The sequence below is a fragment of the Apaloderma vittatum genome, unplaced genomic scaffold (assembly GCF_000703405.1).
Source record: "Apaloderma vittatum isolate BGI_N311 unplaced genomic scaffold, ASM70340v1 scaffold41527, whole genome shotgun sequence".
In the NCBI taxonomy this organism is placed as follows: Eukaryota; Metazoa; Chordata; class Aves; order Trogoniformes; family Trogonidae; genus Apaloderma; species Apaloderma vittatum.
The window spans coordinates 1,034-21,472 of record NW_009728741.1 but is presented as its reverse complement, the minus strand read 5'-3'; the positions used below and the strand labels follow the sequence as shown (position 1 = coordinate 21,472).

The following is a 20,439-nucleotide window of genomic DNA, read 5'->3' as shown; positions in this document are numbered from 1 at the left end:
TAGGGAAAGGAAAGAAATCTAGTAAGTGCAGTGCATGCATTGGTATTTAACAGTCAGAAGCTAAAACAGTTCAGAACAAGGCCTGCCCTGTAAAAGGAAGAGCTAAAAGACAGAGTTATATAAAAAATTAAGGTGGGCTTTCAGACTGTGTCTAACACAACAACACTCCATGAGTAAATGATACTGTTTAGGTTTGTGTTTTGTGTTGTTTTGTATTGATAGTAGTCTGGGAGCAAGAACAAAAATGTAAAGTCCACACGTCAATAGTACTGTGGAAATGTATTTTTTTTTAGGACTTCTCCTCCCAGAAATTTGCTGTATTTTTCTTACTATATCCCCTATTTTATGGATTTGAAGAGGACATTAAAACTTGTCCCTTCTTTAAAAAAAGGCTTTAAAAAAAAGGCAAAAATCAAAAGAGATTTTGAGAGGTTGGTGGGAAATTATTGCTTGTCTTTCTCCATTAGGTGGACAGGAGTCAGAAAGGAGATTTTACGTAAATTACAGTTTTGTGATTGCTCCCACTATAACTGCATGTTTGTGAGTGGACCCTGATAGGGAATCAGTTCCTCACTTGTACACCATAAGAAGTTACTCACCTACAGCACTGAATAAGAAAGCCACACTGAAGACACAAGTAAACAAGTCAGTCCAGTCTAAAGAACAACATTCAGAAAAACAAAGTACCAACACCTTCTCAGAACATGGAAATAAAAAATAACTCCATCAGAGCTACCTTGCCAAGGAGCATATTTAAAGTCCAAAATAGCACCATTCATCAGTGTCTCAAATCCCGTGGCAGCATCACAATCACTTACCACAAGGAAACCATGAGTTTCATACTACTTCTATACATCAAAAGAGTACATGGATAAAATATAGAGATATACAGACAATCGATGAAAATAAACTACTAGGCTTGTTACATCTAAATGAAAAAAAAAGGGGGACTCTCAGCCTCTGCAAGAAGCAGTTCGGGATGGTGAAAATGGAGAGAGTGATTTACCGGTTGTGTGTGAGCAGTGGAGTTTGAGTAGTGGAAGACATTGCTGTGGTAGAACCAGGCCTGAGGGCCCACCTGTAATGTTTGTAAACATGGATTCACAGTGTGAAATTCTGAGAGCTTTCGCTTGAGTCAGAATGTTAAAAACTATTTTTTATGGTACACGTTTGTCCACTGTAATTCTCTAAAGCAAGGCTCAGAGTCCCATAGTTTCTTCTTACACTTGATGATTTACACAGAAACAATTCCCGATATATGACACCATGACCTGATCAAACCCATACACCATATGTAAAACAAATGGAGAAATTATGACTAAAAAGAGTAGAGGTAATTGATTTTGGTGAACTGGTGTCCATAGCCCTTTACTGGAACCAGGCATGCCCCTTCCGCCTTGCTCTTCTTCTTGCGATTTACTTTCTTGGAGATGGGGAGACTTCCCTGTGGAGAGGAAAAAAATGGTATTAGTTGTGATTTGGTGAAGTCTTTTCAGTGGAGTCCTCCTTTTTCCTGTCTAAGGGTTTCCATATTTCCTTAGCTTTAGTTCAGAAGTAAATTATAAATACTAATGCCACAGAGAGCAAAGGATTGCTTAAAAGGCAGGCAAGCCTTGCAGCATCTGAGGAATACTCTTCACTTGGGGATGAATGAATGTGGCCCAGCAGCCAAAATGCAAAAGAGTTGAGCCAAGCAGCATCCTCCACCACTGAACTGGGACGTCTGGACATCTGTTGCAGCTGGGGAGACCTCAACCATCCCAGTAAAGTTACAAGGGAAGAGGCTATGGAGTGACAACTCTTTCTGCAGCTCATCACCAGCTGTGCATTCTTACACTATTCCTCAAAATTATTTCTCTCACTCCTGCTTGAACCAAGCCATTTCTGTGTCCTTCATAATAGCTTGGACAGCCCAGGTCTAAAAGTGCATCTGCAGGTGCTGTGTGTGCAGTAGTTCTGGCATACAAATATGGCTGAAAAGAAGCAATTACCTGTTTGTACACAAAGGCAGACACATTGCCTCAGTGCCACGAACACAAAACTCATGGCCACAAATGAACAGATGGCAACAAGCCCCATTCAAAATATAACTCAGTGCCAGCTTGGTAAACAAAAGACTAACGTTAATGGTATTATCTACCAATAAATTAATTTGTTTGACGCCTTTTTTTTAAACCGCAAGCTCCATCTTATGGCTCCACTTGGCCTCCAACATAAAAGTGCATCTTAGTTACGAAAGATCATGTTCTAATTAAGAGAACCTTTTACAGCTCAGACCTCCTGTCTTTTAAAAAAGCACCTTACAGCTTAAGCAGCTAGAATACTCCAATAAATTACTTCATTGAAAAGAGCACTCTAAAGACACTGTAATGTGTTACTTGCATCTCAGCAAACAAGGAGATGGTGTGCTCTGTCAGCCAGCTGCCTCAGATGTTTTTGTTAACCAAATTTAACCATTCACTGGCTGAAGTCTGTGCCTATTCAGCAAACCAATTGAACATATGCTTCAGTTTAAGCCTCATTAACCATGGGTCTTAAACAAAAAGAATTTGTTTAGCTAATAATATATTGCAAGTTATGGAAAAAAAACTGTGGAGTTTGTGCTTAAGAGATTAGAATTGTAAAAGTGTTTTATTGTTTTGGACATGTTTGTCATATAAGCAGAATGTTTTTATTGTGCTTAAGAAATTGAAGTTACCTTCTCTGAGTTCAGTTTTTCTGATGTGAGTAGTTGTGAACTTCTGAATTAGGAATTAAATGCAGAGCATTTTCACAACTGCCAAGAAGGTGCAATTTTCAGCAATTTTCTTTTTGTGGCTCTTCAAAGCCATAATTTTCACTGGAATGTCCATATTTGATATAGTCACTTGTGCTGCTTATGAAGCCACCTCATGGATCTCCCACTGTCTTTATCACAGTTTACAGGATAAATTTTGTTTTCAGTTAGGTGAACTTCCCCAGGGCTCTGCGCTGCCCACAGCCAGGAGCAGTCTTCAGGCTGAACACAGAGTAAAATCTGTTCCTAGGGGCAAATGGTACCCTCTCCCTCTGGGACATCAAGAAATGGAGAAACTGAGAGCAGACTTTGGTCAGTAGATTTGCAGAGGGACTCTGCAAGGCAGGGGAAGAAGTGGAGCAGAAACATACCTTGCCTTTGCTAGAGCCAAACTGGGGATTTTGCAAGAGACAATTTCAGAGTGTTTAAACTTCAGTGACTGTACAAACATGTTTCCTCAGAAGACTCTAGAAAATCCCATCCTCGTGATAATATTTTTTGCTTTTTTTGTTGACTAAATTTGCTACTTGTGTATCATTACAGGATATGAGAAGAAAACTAGAAACTTACACATGCAAATAGACACACCACATGGACCAAAGGTCTGGGCAAATTTCCAAAAGCATTGTGTTGGGCAGTTCCTTTTCAGCTGTGAAAACAATCTCAGCCCTGAAATTCTGCCATGCAATCATAAGATAAAAAGTCCCATATGACCCTTCTAGGCCTGAAAATATATCCTTTTTATATTTGTTGGTTGCATGAAAAAAAAGATGCATTTTTATCTGAAATAGATTTTTCAAAAATCTACTCATTGTACTTTATTCTTCCAGTATTCTTCAAGCTGTTTAGCATTGAGTACACAAAACTTTTGAGCTGAAGGACTGAGAAATCTCTGTAGTCTTCTTCAGCAATTCACTCAGATTAATTTTACAGGACACATGAAAAAAAAATTAAATTCCATAGTCACCCATTTTCTGCTAAGGCTGATACTCTGCTGGATGCTGGATTGTGTACAGCAAATAGTCAAGCTGCTTTTGAAATAAAATGTCAATGAAATTTGGAGATAGTTCTAAAAACTAATCCTTGTAAGCATATGCCAAATATCTTCTGAAGAATTACATAAAGACTACAAAAATACATTGCATTTAGAAATCAGGAATCCAATCACTTTAAAGGAAAAAACATATAATATCTTTTGACTAGATAAGAAACAATTGTCCCTTTTGATAAACTTTTTTTAAGCTATGTGCAGCATAAAAACATGGCTATTCACAAAACCCAACATAATGCAGCATTGTTACTAACTATGCTGCACATAATTCACAGGTTCATTCCTATTTTTCAGGAGCAATTTTGTTTAATGATGAATGACAACTTGCTAACTTAAAATTTTGAATAAAAATCATCTAGTTAACACAGAGCTGATTCATAAAATTAGGAAAGTCATTTAACATAAGGATGACCATATATAGTGCATTCATCGTAATCTGGCATTGCTGTCAGCCTACTCAACTGAACTTCCAAAATACTCTGAATGTTAAGAATGGCAGTACTGCTATGTATGTTAATTTAAACATTGGCATACTGGCACATGAGTCTGCAAATAGCAGACTGCAAATAGCCCAGCTATAAATTTTAGAAGTTTCTTTAAAAGAAAAAATGTGGAAAATATAGTGTTATCCAGATGGAATAGCAGAGTTTTGTTAACAAGGAGCTGAAACTTAATCAAAACATTTTTCCATGTGCTCCCTCCTTACTTACCTGACTTCTTTTTGCCAGATTTTGAGCGAGTAATGAAAGGGAATATGAAAATAAAACATGTATATTCTGTAGTTACATTTTCCTACTCAAATTTCATACCCAGTTTCAGATTTATGAAACCAGCAATGGTAACAGAACAAAATCTTACGAATCTTGTCTCACAAGTCACATCGTCTGCATTTAAATTGGTGTGCTTCTTGTCAAACTCAGATGAAAACTGCCATGCATTGTATGCTTGTTACTCAAGCCAGGTAAAGCACAAGCAGAAAACTTAACAAAAGAAAAAGAAAAACACCACCACCACCTTCCTCCTCATGCATTATCACTGACTTCTTCATCTGCATTGCTAAGAGAGACTTGCCAAAATCAAGCAATCAAAACTCGAATGTCAAGCTTGTAAAATCATGAGACAGACTTAAGAAATAAGAGCTCTTGAAAATTAGTATGTTTTCCTTCTGGTATGTAGCCAGCAAGAGTCCATGTTTTCTTCAGGCCTAAAGGCTAAAAACATAATTTTAAAATGAAAGCTGAAATCCTCTCTTAACTGCCTGGCTCAAGGAGACAAGGCTTTAAGAAAAACAGAATACCATGAGACTCGTGATGAAATCATGAGAGCTGGCTACTCTCTTGAAGCAGTCATAAAATAAAATCCATTTTGTTTTCAGAAAACTTTCATCTCAGTAAACTCTTTATTAGATGAATGAAATTACATAAAGAACTTTACCTTTGGAAATCCCCCATCCCCTTGGCTGGTTGGAAACATTTTCTGGTTTGCCAAAATCATTAACCTTGGTTGATAAACCTGTAGTGACATAAATATACACAATTTCTTACTAACAAATAGCGATTCATTAAAAGCAATCAAATGCTGTTCATATGACAGACTGCATTGCTAAAACCAAGACTTCTATCAGTTCAGCTTGGTCTAGAGATCTAGCTCCATTTCATATTTCTACATATTTCTGAGTACCTGTGACAACAAGATCCATCCCTAGAGTATCTCAACTATATTGTTTATGGCAATCTGCATTCAACAGGCTTTTTAAAAGTGAGCATGGGATGGATTTTTATAAAATCTTTTTAAGAAATTCTGTATAAGAGGATGTCCATACTAATAAACTTACTGAGGATATTGTGAGCCATGTGCCTGTTCTCTTCTGCCAGAAGCCACTGGCAAAAGCCTATTTAATGAAGTTTCTTCCCTTTGCTGATGACTGGAGGAGACAAGGGCAACACACCTTTGATAATCCTTTCACAGTGAACTGTGAACCAGAACTCACTACTTTCTAAGATCATTGAAACAGCTATAATTCCGTGTTAACACCCTATATTTTAGACATTAAAGGAATTCCAACACATTATAAAAGACATGAAATACAATAGCTGGCAGCAGGATTTAATGGTTAAGGTATTAGGCTTTGACTTCTGCAGGAAAATTTCCCTATGGAAAATCGGTAAGACCCAAAGTTGGCCACTGACTACAGTGGGAAGCTACAATGAATAAATGCCAGGCTAATACACCTCAGTTACGGTGAATCTGAATGCGAAACCTCATGTTTCAGTTTCTCTACCGCAGGATGCAGATCAGAGCATATTCTTCATCTCGCTCGCATCAAACACTGAAGTGGTCAGGTACAAGTTGCATGTGACGCCAAAGATATTAAATTTACTTTCCTGCTGGGTCTGACTCCTCGGCCTTTGGAGTTTTGTGAATTGAACTATTTCTGCACAATCTCTAAATGTCAAACTGTCAATGTTCTGAACTGAACGTTATAAATTGCACCATTCAATTTTTTTTGCGCTTTGGGAATCAAAACTTGCCTTGTCACTTAAATTCCTGGTGAACCAGCTGTACTCACCTGCTTGCTATCGTATTGGTATTGAAACCTGAGGAATGTTTTAATTTCTGTGGAGTTGCATGTTGACTATTAGTTGTCACAACTGGACTAGATGTCGCTTGGAGAAATTAGTAGAAGATTACCTGAATCACTTTTCCAAGGGAAAATCCTAAACTGTACTACGAAGTAGGAAACAGAGGAGGGAGATTAAAAACACAAACCCTAAGGCAGTGCCTGCTATGATACATTCTCCCATGATTTTCCAAAGTACAAACCAAGTACTTCTGCTGATTAAAGCATCAGATTTTATTTTGTGTTTTAGATTACTATATGATCTCAGACAAGCCAGTTAAGCTCTCTGGGTATCACTGACATAGAATAATTAATTCACATTAACATCCACAGGGCACTCTGTGAATTCATCAGTCAATATTTACACTGAATATCTGAGACACTTGAATGAAAGATATCAGCTAACCTCTCAACTCTTCTGTTGCTATTTATAATCACTGATTATACATCCTGCAACTATGCCTTGATTTTATTGTGTAGTCTTATTTTTTGCATGAAGACTCATGGTGGGAAACGACTATAGCAGTTCAGCTCTACCACACGACACATATGCTCAAACCAGCAAAATATAAAAAAGTCTGTTTTCCTAAAGGAGCAAGAAATAAGCATCAGAATACAGTATTATTCATTATGATGAATATGGGCTTGTATGTTTTCCATGGAGTCTGAGATGTGTTCAGGCAATCCTATAGGCCTTATCATCACTATTAATAATTTAATAGGAATAAAACAAGCACCTGCAGTTAAATAACAAAGAAAGGATCCTCAACTTAAATTCGTAAGAACTTAAAGGGACTGCACTATGAGGGTGGATTTGGGGAATGGGGCAGGAGGAAAAAGGTGTAAGGTACAAGCACAACTATGCTCCACAATTGCAAAAAAACCCAAACAAACCAAAACCCCAACAAATCCCAAAGCACACCACCACCAAAAAATCCTACACAAACCCTACACACATGCCCAGCTATCTTTCACAGTAATTTTCTGTGTAGAAGAAAAATCAGCAATGTCCTATTTTCCTAATATTTCTTCGGAAACAACTACCAAGGCAAATCTTGGTAGATAATTACCATGTGGACCTACTCCACATGCAGTAACTGTTCTGATACAGATAGCAAGGTCCTGAATGCAGCCAAAGGACTTCAAGTATCTGCCTTGAGAGCAACTCTGAAAGGCTGGGGAACCATGGCCTGGATACTGGCTAAGTGGAAAAAGATTCTGGAATGGAAGAAAAGATGCCGGTGTACAAAAGTCCACTCAGGGCTTACTACAATCCACCAGAAGAAAAAAAAAAATTAAAAAAAATAAAAAGGTTGTCTTGCCATGATATATGCTTTATAAAATGTAGAAACTACTTAGAGGTTCAAATACACTGATCACTAAGATGCTAGAAAAACACAGCAAGATTTTTTAGTCAATTACAGCAGCTCAAAACAACACATTAGTGTTGCAAGATGAGCTAGAGAGTGAGAAAAAGTACAAAGCAATGGCCCATTACAGAGCAGGATGTAAGGCTTACAACATTCCAGCTGTTAGCATGAAGCAAACATTTCTAAATAAATGCTTCCATTGATACACATAATATTTTCTCTTCTTAGTACTTCCTGTGTGACTATTATGTGAGTGCTGGCTTGGCTTAAATAACCAAAGTATCAGGATTCAGGACAGAATTACTGAAATTTAGGATGGACTGAAAACTGAAGTCACTGCAAGTCTGTACAATGCATAGGAGTCATGTGCTGACTCAAGTTGATAGTCTCAGTATTTTATAATTATTAGGAAAAAAATCGTTAGGAAACTTCATCCATAAATTATCCAATAACTATCAAAACCATCTGACTAACAGCATTACTGCCCTTGTAAACCTGTTTTCCTGGCAGAACATGTGACACACAAAACCATTCACTTCCACTTTGAGAAGTCGGGGTGAAAGAAACCCACATATATGGGAAGTGCTGCCTAAGACAGTGTTCTACAACAACAAGCAATTCTGCCCGAAACATCAAGGCCAGCATGAAATAGAGAGCTATGATTTATGAATATACTTTCAATTCTTCAGCCTCCATTCTCATGGAAAGCACAAATAATAAAAATTAAGATTAAAATTAATAAAAAAACAAAGGTGGAGGTAAGTAAATGTCCAGTCTATTTACCAGCTTTTACAGCATCCAGATCTATTTACTGCTATGCTCTTTTTTTTTTATAGAATAGACTCTTCTTTTCTCCTCTGGCAAATAATCAAGAAACTTATTTTTCCCTATTGCAAAGTCTCTGTTTGACCAGCATTTCAAAATTCGGATGCCTGTTCTTCCTTTTTAAGTTCTGTTCTCTTTAAAAGCAATAGTAGGAGAGCACAGAATTTATCCCACCTTTAAAGCAGATGCATAAAATAATTTTAAAAGACCAGGACTGAATCTACTGGATTCAATCACATTATAAAGCTAAAATTAGTTTCTTGCTACCCACTCTTCATTCCTCCTCACTAAGAGCAGCTTTCAAACATTCAGATACATCCATCAAGAGCAAAAAAGCCCAGATTTAAGCATGTTAAACTTGGTAAGAAACACCTGTTAAGCATTCCCAAGGTTTTTCTAGTTAGAAACAAGCAAGAAAGAAGAGAGCACACAGAGTTGCTTTTCTATATTTTTCTTCTTTTTTTTTTTTATGTAGACCATGACTGAGTTTTTCCTCATCAAATCTCATTTAGGACTTACAAGAGCTGAATGCAACTGCAGTCTGGACTTCCAAACTACAAGCTTAAGAGCAAAGATCAACATCTCTGAGTGCCTCAGCAACCACCTTCTAATAAGTTTCAGATAACTTCATTGTATAACCAATTTGGGAGTGGGGAGGGAAATTAAAACAAAAAGGAAATGATGACAAGTACTCTGGAAATTCCTAATTCAAAATAAAAGGTGACCATCTCCAGTAATTCTGCACAAACCTACACATAAGAGGAAGGAAATAAAAAGCAAAATAAAAGGAAAAGCTACATGGATTAGCAGTCTAATAGCAGACAGAGATGGCCATGGACTGAGGAATAGAGCAGTAAAATGATGATAGTTGTTGAAGAGAAGGAAGGAAAGGTGGAAAGGTGCACGCCTTTCCCCTTCACAGCATAAAACTACGGTTGTGCAGCTGTGAGGACTGAGGGCCCTGCGCGTCTGTAGTGCCTAATCCAGAAGGCAGAGAGGCTGTCCTCCTACTGTGCTCTCCTGGCCACGGGCTGTGCAGCTGGAAGGCAAGGCTGCTCTTCATTTCTGTACCTATGGTCCTTTAAAGTACTTTGAGGATGTTTCACCACCATTGCTGTGTTGCAATGACACAACTGAGTGGTATTAAGGCTTCTAGATGAAAAGTTGGACATTATTTCCTTTGCAGTTGGCTTCTGCATCACTGAAAGTGTCTAGCAGATTTTCTTTCCAAATTGAGGCTGGATACCTTTCTTTTGCAAAAAATTGTTATACTTTGCAGGTTGTTTTGGGGGCTTGTTCTGTGTTCTGTGTGTGTGGGGGGGGGTTTAAGTATCTTAGTTACAAGCTTGTTTAAGCTGTAGTCAGTTTTCCCCTCACATTCTACCACGCTCTTCTCAATCCCCCAAACGCCTCACTGAAGAAGTTCTCTTTGTAACCACCATCACAATCCAGATGCATAAACAGAAAATCTTGTTGTGTCATGCCTTAAACATCAAATAAATAATTCTGGTAAAAAAAAAAAGAAACAAAAACAAAACAAAGCCAATTAATTTTAAACAAAACTGGAGAGAAAGCTTGTGCTAGTATTAATGCATTTACTTCAGTGCAAGAGGTAAACTAATGTTCCCATCTGCAATAGTTTATTTTTAAGACCATGAGGGGAACATTACAAAAGCATAAAATATTAATGTCCATGACGTTCCAAACCTAGCATGCAGAATTTAATGCATACAGCAACTGTAAGCTGGATCATAGAATGGCCTAGGCTGGAAGGGACCTTAGACGGTGGTTGCTGGTTATCAAGAGTTAAGCTGAGTGGCAGTCTGCTATCAATCAACTTTGTCTTCTGAATTTCTGGAGATGCCAGTGACAGGGCTGCATCAAGACAGCTCATCACTCTTCCTTATTTGAAAGAATTGGTGAAGCTTTGATAAACCTGTGTTGTATTTAAGAAGCTGTACTCATTAACAAATGGGATGCTTCTGTTGTGATAGGCTGGCTCTGAAACAGGCTCAGTGAGGAAGTTTTCTCTATAAAACATCAGAAACCACAAGTTGCTCTAGTTAAAATGTGACTTCATTACCTTAGCTTAATTATTTAAAAACACTGTGAACATGTGGTTTAGAAGGTGTGAAGCCTGCCAATTATGCGAATTGGATCACTTTTTTCTTTGTGGGCTTCCGATTGAGGTACAGCAACAGCTGTCCCTGATAACTTGTCTTCACATTTTCAGTACATTGTCAGGGAAGCAGGTTTCTCTATCAGTCCTGCTTTCCACATCAGTGCAACAAACATTCAAAAATCAGTGCGGGAAAAAAATGGTTTACTATTACTTCACTTGATTAATTCCACATAAAATAAATAAAAATAAATTAAAAAATAAAATAAATAACGTCAGATAGATGATTTGAGAGAACTGATGAAGAATTACACAATCACTCTTCTCCTGGCTGGGACTGGTCCAAGTAACGTTTTTGGTGAGATTTTACCTGCTATTACAGTAATAATTAATACATGGCAGTATATCAGCAGAACACGACAGGAGAACTGTACATGTGAACTTGCCTCTGACTTCTGTGCATTAGCATCCTTTGCTGGCTCTGCCTTTTCATGGAGAACATATTACTGCTACTTTTTATTCCTCCCCATCTGATGACTCAAACTCATAACCACATAGAGATGAAAAAGCCTAAATGAGACAAGTATGCTCTTCCTTGCATCCCTCTCTCCATGCTGCACATGAATTAGCAAGTTTATTCATTAGAGGTTTTTTGCAGTCCTTGTGCATCATTTCTTCAATTGCTGTCAAATTCACAGAATAGGATGTCATCTGCTCCTTTCCTACATAACATAAGGAAGTGACCTTGGAAGTAGTTTTTCTGGATTCTGAGTACAAAACTTCTCATATAAACCCATCTTCATGCATTCTTTCTTTTGTTGTTCTTAAAGCATCTAATCTCCAGGTTTGATTGAAGTATCTACTTCCATGTAGTCTCCTACCTCGGCTCATCTGTATCAGCTTCTTCAAAGAATTCACTTCTGTCCTCATCCACACCATACAGGTTGCATCTTTTATATATCTACTTACAGCATCCCATGACATATATAAGAAAATCATCTGCCTGACTGTACAAAATATGCTAAAACATGCTTTTAAGATTAATGGGCTCTACTACTGCAGAAGAATGCAGGGATAGATATGCTGATAGATACTAAGAACTCAGAGCAGGCGCATTGCACCTGGTCTCTTACATGACTACCAAGTGAGTATGCTGTTGAGCATGGGGAAAACACAAGCTAATCTAGCTTGAGCATGTAGTTTGCTGAATTCTTTAGCTGGTAAGAACTGTTTCAGAAACTTTCACTGTCTTCTGGCATACATGACTGAACGAGGTTACTTATAGAAAACAATTTTCCTGGAGAGGACTTTTTTCCCAGACCACCTGAGTGCACTGTAATTTTTAGGCAGAGATACCAATTTGCACTGTTCTGCACTAGTCAGGATGAATCTTGTGCACTACAAGTGCTCTCATGCTGATTTTTTACTTTATTAATATGCAAGAACCATTTCAAAGCATTGTTAATATTTACCATGCATATGAAGATTAAGAGAAAAAGAAACCAAGTGGTACATTGTGAATGCTGTCATAAATGCTCATCCAACTTCCTACTGAATTAATTAATTTAACAAAGATACTCATTACCAGCGTATCACACTAGTTGAAAAGATATGCAATTATTCCAGAACAATAATATGAAATAAATGTATATTATATGGAAAGTTCCATTAATCAATAAAACAGCTGAAAACTACTTTATTTCACCAGTAGATTTCTGTGCATGGACTCTGAAACTGTAAAACATTACAGAGATTGAAAAAGCCAGACAAATTCTCCAGAAAACCAAACTCAATACCCAGTTGTTTGGTTTACCTCTACACTACAGTGGAATATTTGGGTTTTTTACTTAACATGAATACATAGAAAAACAACAGCAACAAGCCTAAAATAGTAGTTGAGTTTTCAGTCAGTTACATGGGATTTTGTAATTTGCTCTTCAAGTGCAATAAGGTAATGAAAAGTGTAATTAGTAACTATTTGTGTCTACACCTAATGGTAACTGCAGAGTAAGATGCAGAACAAAGTCCCAGGTTACAAAGATAGGTGACCACACACCAAGGAAGCAAAATTCAGGACCAAAGGCTGCATAGTTATGTTCTGCAGTAGTTTCATATACAACACTGGCAAATTGCTGGAGCAATGGAGGAGGAGGAAAAGCCGTATGGTCACAGGCCAACCAAAAACTCCACTCCACCCAGTCTCCTCGCTCCACTGAGTTTTCATCTTAAAGAAAAGGCCTGCAAGAACAGGAGCTAGTAGGGGAACCCTGAAGAAAGATTAAGCACAAAGACAGCCCAGAATAATGCTTCTTCTGTGTGTTCTCCGAGTACCCTCCGTCCAGTTTTGGATTATAAAAAATGTATGCACCAAGATGAATCACAAAACGTGTTTCATTTCTGAATTTCCTACACATTTTCTAAACTAATGACCTGAATACTTTAACTTACAGAAGATTTAATATACTGTTTTTCTCGCTTGATTTTGTTTGAATTTCTCACACATACCAGGGAGACGACCAAAAATCCAGCAAGTCATGTTGTTCTCCAAGTGGTAGCATGTTGTCTCTGCTAACTGCTTGGCTTCAGAGCCCAGCCACGAAAGCCCATACCCTCATAAGATGCCAGCCCCTTGCTCATATTTCAGTCATATTTCAGGCAAGTATTAAAAAAATGGAAATGGGAGACAGAATCACATTGACAAGCAATACTTACCTCATTGAAAGAGATGTAATGACCACAGCAGATGATATTTTAGCAGGTGCTTGAACGCATTACCATACATTTACCTGTAGTCGTCATATTTACCAGCATCTAGTATCATTTAATGTAGCTTAACTGCTACTGAGAATACAAAAACATAAACTGTATTGTGTATGTTCTGTAGGCTGAAAGTAAAAAAATATCTGGGGGTTCTGGGCCTCCTCTAATGAGGAGACACACAGGAAAAAGAACTTTTCCTGCCAGTTACTGTTCCCGGGTTTTACTGATGTCTTTTTTAATTTCTTGGCTGAGAAAATAAGGACATTTACCAATGTTCCCACAGAATTTTCTTCTGCCAGCAGTAATAGTTATTTAAACTCATACTCTTTGATGATGTAGATCTATCACAGACATGGCTGCACTAAAACAAAGAGGGAAGTTTTGATCCTCTCTAACTTAATCTTTTTGAGTAGCTCTGTGATGCCAATGTGTGCCTTCTAAACATTAGTGCAGTAAGAATTCAAGAGTCCTTTCTGATAATGTACACCTTACACCAAGGTTTATACCACCTTCAGTGAGAACATATACAATTCTTTGAACTTCTTTCAATTTACTCCCACAGTGGTATGTTATGCTAGTAGACAGACCATAAGTTTAGTGTAGCAAAATTAATCCAGAAACACTTCTTCCTGTAGGATGAGAAAAACGCTACCTGTTCTGAGGGCGTTGGGGATTTCTTGGTTGTTTTTTTTTCTATGTTTGTTTGTTTTATTGTTGTTTGTTATACAGAAGCAAACATCAGGAATCCTCCCAGGAACATCTACATAGGGACTTATTCAGTAGTGCTACTGTGAATTTGCCAGACCAGCAGTCTAAACTGAATGTCATGTAACACTCAGACAATGATTCACAGTATCATTCTACATTAAACTTTTAAAAAGAACATTTTTACACCTTTCCAGATTGCACCCTCAACCAATATGGTTTAATGAGGTGAATAAATATTTGAAATAAAACCAAAATACAAATATTTAAAAACATTTTTATTAAATATCCTGTCCCAGTCAATGATACCAACTGACTTACGTCTATGAAGTTTTTCTAGGGCTATTAAGTGTAGTCCCTTTCCTCTCCCTTTATCTGTGTGATACAAGTATCAGAGCTCAGGCAGATGCAAAGCAAGAGAAAGGTTGGTTGGTGAAGGCTTTAGATCCCAAGACTTAAAAATCAATGTTATGACTATAGTATTACAAGGTGTATGTTAATTGTTATTTTTGATTTTCCAGTATTTCAGATTTTGTGAAAGAAGTCCGGTAAAGATTTGTCCTGGACAAAGTACTATGTAAACCCTTAATTCTATGTGTCAACAGAGTTCTGTTCAGATCAAGTATGCTGGTGCATGGTTACAAAATTTCAGCACACAGATCATGCACATTTTGTCTTTTAATGAACTCTACCACAGAAATATCTACAGTTATCTATAGCTTTGCACAAAAAAATTACTTTTTTTTTAAACCCCACTTCAAATTTTTCTAGTCATAAACAATAAAGGTGTTTTTTCTGCACAGTTCACTAGCTGGCAGAAGTACTGCAAAAAATGAGTTTGTGTTTCTGCTTATTTATTTTTGTGAGCTGGAAAGGCTTTAATTCTCCTTAAGTCTGGAGGAATCACATGGCATTAGCAAACTGCCTCCAACGTATTCTTCAGGCACAGTACATAAGTGTAATGAAAAAGCACAACATACACATTCAGACAACTAAAACTGCTTAGCTTTCATCTTTCTCAATCACAGAATCACAGAATGTCAGGGGTTGGAAGGGACCTCAAAAGATCATCTAGTATAGCCCCCCTGACAGAGCAGGATCACCTACAGTAGGTCACACAGGAGTGTGTCCAGGCGGGTTTTGAAAGTCTCCAGAGCAGGAGACTCCACAACCTCTCTGGGCAGCCTGTGCCAGTGCTCTGTCACCCTCACAGTGAAAAAGATTTTTCTAATGTTTACAAAGAACCTCCTATGCTCCAGCTTGTACCCTCTGCCCCTTGTCCTATCACCAAATTCTGCCCACGGCTACCCATGAACAAAAGAGGATCTGATACAGTCCTACAGCTCCTGCAGAGTTCTGAATTACTGTAAATTCTAGTTGCAGACTTGGTAATAATCAGCAAAGAAGTATGATTTTTTTCATGCCAGACCAGGAGCTGCATTTGTCCAGTGTGTATCTGGTTTTGGACTAGACATAATGTCTCATCCTGGTATCTCATTCTTAGTCCTCAGAGCATATAAAATGTTCAAAACAATGCCTGCTTCTGCCAGACCAATCCCAGGCTCCATTCTCCACAGATAATCCTAAAGTTATGAACAGTTGTTCCAACCAAGGTGAAGCTATTTTATAGACACAGAAAATTACAGAATGTGTACAGATATCTGCATGTAACTCACTGGAAAAGACTTGTAACGGCCAAACTGGGATGAAATCTTAAATACAAGCTTTGTCTCATAAATACGTTCACCTAACTTAAATGATGTTATGCATTTCCCTATGGACTGCAGAAAAAATAAATGGGATGGTGAATGTTTTTTATCTTCAATCCAATGCAGGTTGTTCTATGACTTAATGAAGAAAAGCTTTCCCACTGATTGTTTTCTCTCTGAAAGACCATCACCCATTTTTTCTCTTTTCTCCTCAAGTAAGATTATAAAATGCAGAGAATGCAAATGATAGAATACCCTCAAACTGACCCACTCCAGGCAAGGCTACGCCAAGACAACCTCCTACCAGAGGCTTTTTGTTTTGGGATGACACAGCTATCCTGTACAACACTTAGCCTAGAGTTCCCATAACACCACTTAAGAAGAAAGCCACCTAATTGCCGTAAGTCAGAAGTATATTAATGAACTGCTCTAGAATATATTTTATTTTCAGGTAGGTCACAATTAAATTATCACAGATGTTTAATGATACACACTTTCATTAGTGTTATTAGTTAAATTCCTTAGCAAACTCTCAGAACTAACCTTGAAGTCCAGAAACAAACTGCAATGCAAGCAGGACAAAAGGACACACCTCAGTGCTCTAGAAGCAAACAAACAGCCCACTTTGTCAAGGGTCTAAAATGCCTGTTTGATTTCTTTCTTTAAAACCAAATATTTATAATTTAAAACAGCCTTTCCTAGTTTTGCTAAAAGTCTTCTTTGAGATCACAGAAAACTGGAATTAGAATTCCTCACTTTCATGCTTCTGACAAGATTCTTTATTTCAAAGACTAGATCACACAGGCCAAATAAAGTTTAAAAACAGTTATTTTTTTCTTTTCAGTTATAACTTCACTTTTTTTCCTTATATAGCATTAAAATCTAAACTTGTATTTTATGACATACAGCACTTTCCATGATGGTGGTATACAGAAATTCTACAATTTCAAATAAAAATAGCAATTCAAATTACCCCAGTATGTTATACATAGTGCAAAACCACAAAAGGTTCTTTCTTCCGTTGGGTGGTCACTTAAGGAAATATACACAAGTAAGGACAGATCCTCAAATGGCAGGTGTTCCTTGCATAACATGGCTCAAAATGTCTGTAAGTTTAAATTATAAGAATAGAAAGTACACTCTTTTGCCTTTCTCTTTCTCCTGAAATTATTTAGGATGTTATTATTATACAGCTCCAAGAAAGATTAATTAACCACATGTAAAGAAATCTCAATTTCCAGTCTTGGAAAAGGAGAAGCAACATTGAAAAATAACCCGTGTTTTATAATTTATTTTTTTTTTACTTTTAAGCAGTCTAAGAAACATTTTACGGAATAAGAACATTTAAAAATGAAGAAGATAAGAGTGAAGTTAAACCAAGAATTCCTTTATTCTCACTTAAGAAGTTTATTCTAGTCACTCTTAATTTTTACAGTAAGCTTAACTAAATAATGAAATTCCAGTTTAGCAAAGGAATAAGCAGGCCATTTTTGCTTGTTTTTAAAGGTTTAGTTAAGCCTGGTGAAATGTAACAGCTAAATTTTCACTGACCAGTGGGAGCAGAATAGAGCCTTTGCATATGCAATTGTACTATAAACAAAGTAAGGACTTTTACGATCATGTATTTCAGTGTAGAAAGTGTTGATACGTAAAGAAGAATTCTTCCTGCACATTATGTCTGAGGATACACTTGAAATAAATGCAAGAAACATTCCAGAAACAGGTATGTCCACTACTGCAAGAAAAGTATGTCAGTGGTCTGACTTAAAATTACACTCTGTGCTACTGTGCCAGAAGTGAAAGAAAGAGAAAAGAAGTGTAGTGGTAGGGGAAAAGATTCTGCTAAGCATCATTACATCTTAAGCAACCTTGCAAGCTGGAGCAAAACCTAGTCTTTATTACACGGAAATTCTAATCAACACTGACAAAAACAGTGGAATTAGGCCATTCCATAACAAATAAAAAACTTATCAAAGACAGTCAGATGGGACTTTCATTCACGTTACAACGCAAAACAAACAATACGACTAGACAGGTGTGTAACTATGTTGTATTTTCTGCATTTGGATAGCTCTAAGTTGTATTTTATTTTCTCACTCAGAAACTGGCTTTACAAAACTGATTCCATTGACTACTACAGGAACCCTGTTAGATTTATAGAATCATCTGCTGGTAAAAATCAGTGGCTGTAATTTTATGCCTAACTAAACTTAAAATAATCTTTTGTTCCATAGATAGGCATGTATTGCACATAACAGCATGCATACCATCTAAAAATGTGGGCTGATTGTCACCTTGGTGTTGGTAGGAAAACAGTTGCCTTATCCAATATTCCACAGTTGTGTGAACAAAATGTATTTTAACATGATTTCTATTCACAGTTTAAGTGAATCATTTCCCTTTTAATTCCCCACCCCCAACTATTCATTTATATACAGATGAGCAAAGCACTTTGATGAAAGTAGGTTCCAGAATAGACTGAAACTCCAGAATTTGCAAGTTTATTTTTGCAGATAGGAATGGTATAAAACAAGGAGCCAAAAAGAAAAAAAAAAAAAGGCCTTTATAACAGATTACATATTTGCTAATTTTAAACAAGCTTTGATCATCTCTCCTCCCCCAAATCAAAACAATCCCAAAGAATCAGATAAGGCTAATATAATTACTGCAATTAATTTAACCCAGTCTTACCATGTCCCTGTGAACCTCACACTTTGGAAAGTATTCTGTGCTAATGTACACCCTGTGCACTGCTACCTCAGACAAGCTACTGCCCCACATAAATTTAACAAATTTTGGACACTACTATCATATAACACCCAAAATATATCATATTTATGTCAGTACATGTATTCAGACATGCTTCAGTGATAGCTTCAGTCAAGAATGCTGTACGACTACATAGCATCTAAACTAATTCTGCCCACTTGATGTACTTTTTCTGTAAAAACCAATTTTCTTTCTCCTGCTGATTCTGAGACAGTGCTCAGAGAATACCATACCTAGAGAACATTTAGATGCATAATGTTTCATCCTTAAAATTAGTTATTTGTTAGTAGTAGTATCTCAGAGTATAACAAATGGGCTTTAATCAGTAAAAATATAAACACGATTAACACTGAAGGAAATGGATTATTGTTCAATACTGTTCAGTACACACATTCCAACTAAGTGCCTGTAAGTTCAGTTAGGCTGAGGCCTAGACGTTTCTTTCTGGAACAAAGAAAAGCTAACATTCTAAAAAAATTACCAAATAGTAAGAAAATTTAGTTTGCATCTTATGTACTTCCACAGCAGACTAACAAAAGCTGCTTCATTTACTAAGTGCAATGACCTATTTCTTCTTTTGGGGAGGAAGATAGCAGGGTTGAAATTATTGGATGCTGTCTGCATGTATTCCTACATGTGTTATGATGTGTATTTTTCATAGTGACCTGTATACTTCTTGTTTCAATTAAATAAGCCTTACTGCACAAAGAGGGATTTCAGATTTTTATTCAAAAAAATGCAAGAAAATCAAAGATCCGACATATGGAGGTTTTCAAGTACATCAGTCATTGTATGGCAAATCCCCATAGCCTAAAAAAGAATGTCTATAAAGGTCGTATTTATGAACAAGTATTAGGGATGAGGAAAAAAAGATCTCTATTTACACAAAAAAAAATATTGTTTCTTTGCTAAAGCAACTAATTCTTACCATTTTCAGATTCTGTTAAGTCCTGGGATTTCAGTTTCTCTTAAGTAGCACAAGGAGAACAATCTGGAAACAATTTAAAATATAAAAAATGAAAAAAAAAGGTAATTCCAACTGTCGCAGTATTTAATAGGTATTTTAACAGTGGGTGAGCCAACTATAAGCTTCAGTGGCTAAGATTAAAGTCATGCAAATTATTCTAACCACATGTATGCTTATATATCATGCATCTCTGCACTTCAGTGGTCCGTAGGCTTAAATATAGGACAAAGGAATCCCTGGTACCTGAATTTGCAGAACCCTATGCTATTCTTAGCTCTTGGTACATCTCTGAAGAGCTCTATAACTAATGGTTAACACATCTAAAAACCAGTCAAGAGGACAAAAAAACATCACCCTATGCTTAGTGTAAAGGTTCCCAAGCATAGTACAAAGTGTGGGATTTTTGCAATCAAGAAACAAGTATAACAGTGTCAGGTTTTCACAACGTAATGGCCCAGAGAGTAGGTATTTTTGGAAATGGCACTGCATTACATAACCTCCAGTTTTCTCTCTCTCTATTCCACACACCCCCCTACTTTAAATGGGGAGGAAAAAAAAAAAAGAGTAGGTCCTATTTCACTTAAATGGTACCTGAAATTACCACACTCTTAGTTGACTGAATTTGTAGCATACCTCTTTTATCAGTTTTCAAATAGTGACAAAAATTAAAGTTCTCTTCCATGGATATTTCCTACCTATAGTGTGTACATATGAAATGTAATTAGGTATGAGTCATATGTTTACACACAAACATACACATACATATTG

General features: G+C 36.9%; 1 protein-coding gene across 1 annotated transcript; it reads right to left on the bottom strand.

The window, feature by feature from the left end:
* LOC104277510 lies at positions 1-19,671 on the bottom strand (the record flags this gene model as incomplete). Its single annotated transcript, XM_009874158.1, has 3 exons — positions 1-1,444; positions 5,262-5,339; positions 19,633-19,671. Coding segments are annotated over 3 exons (341 nt in total), but the record flags the coding sequence as incomplete, so codon positions are not given.
* Positions 19,672-20,439: the final 768 nt, after the last annotated feature.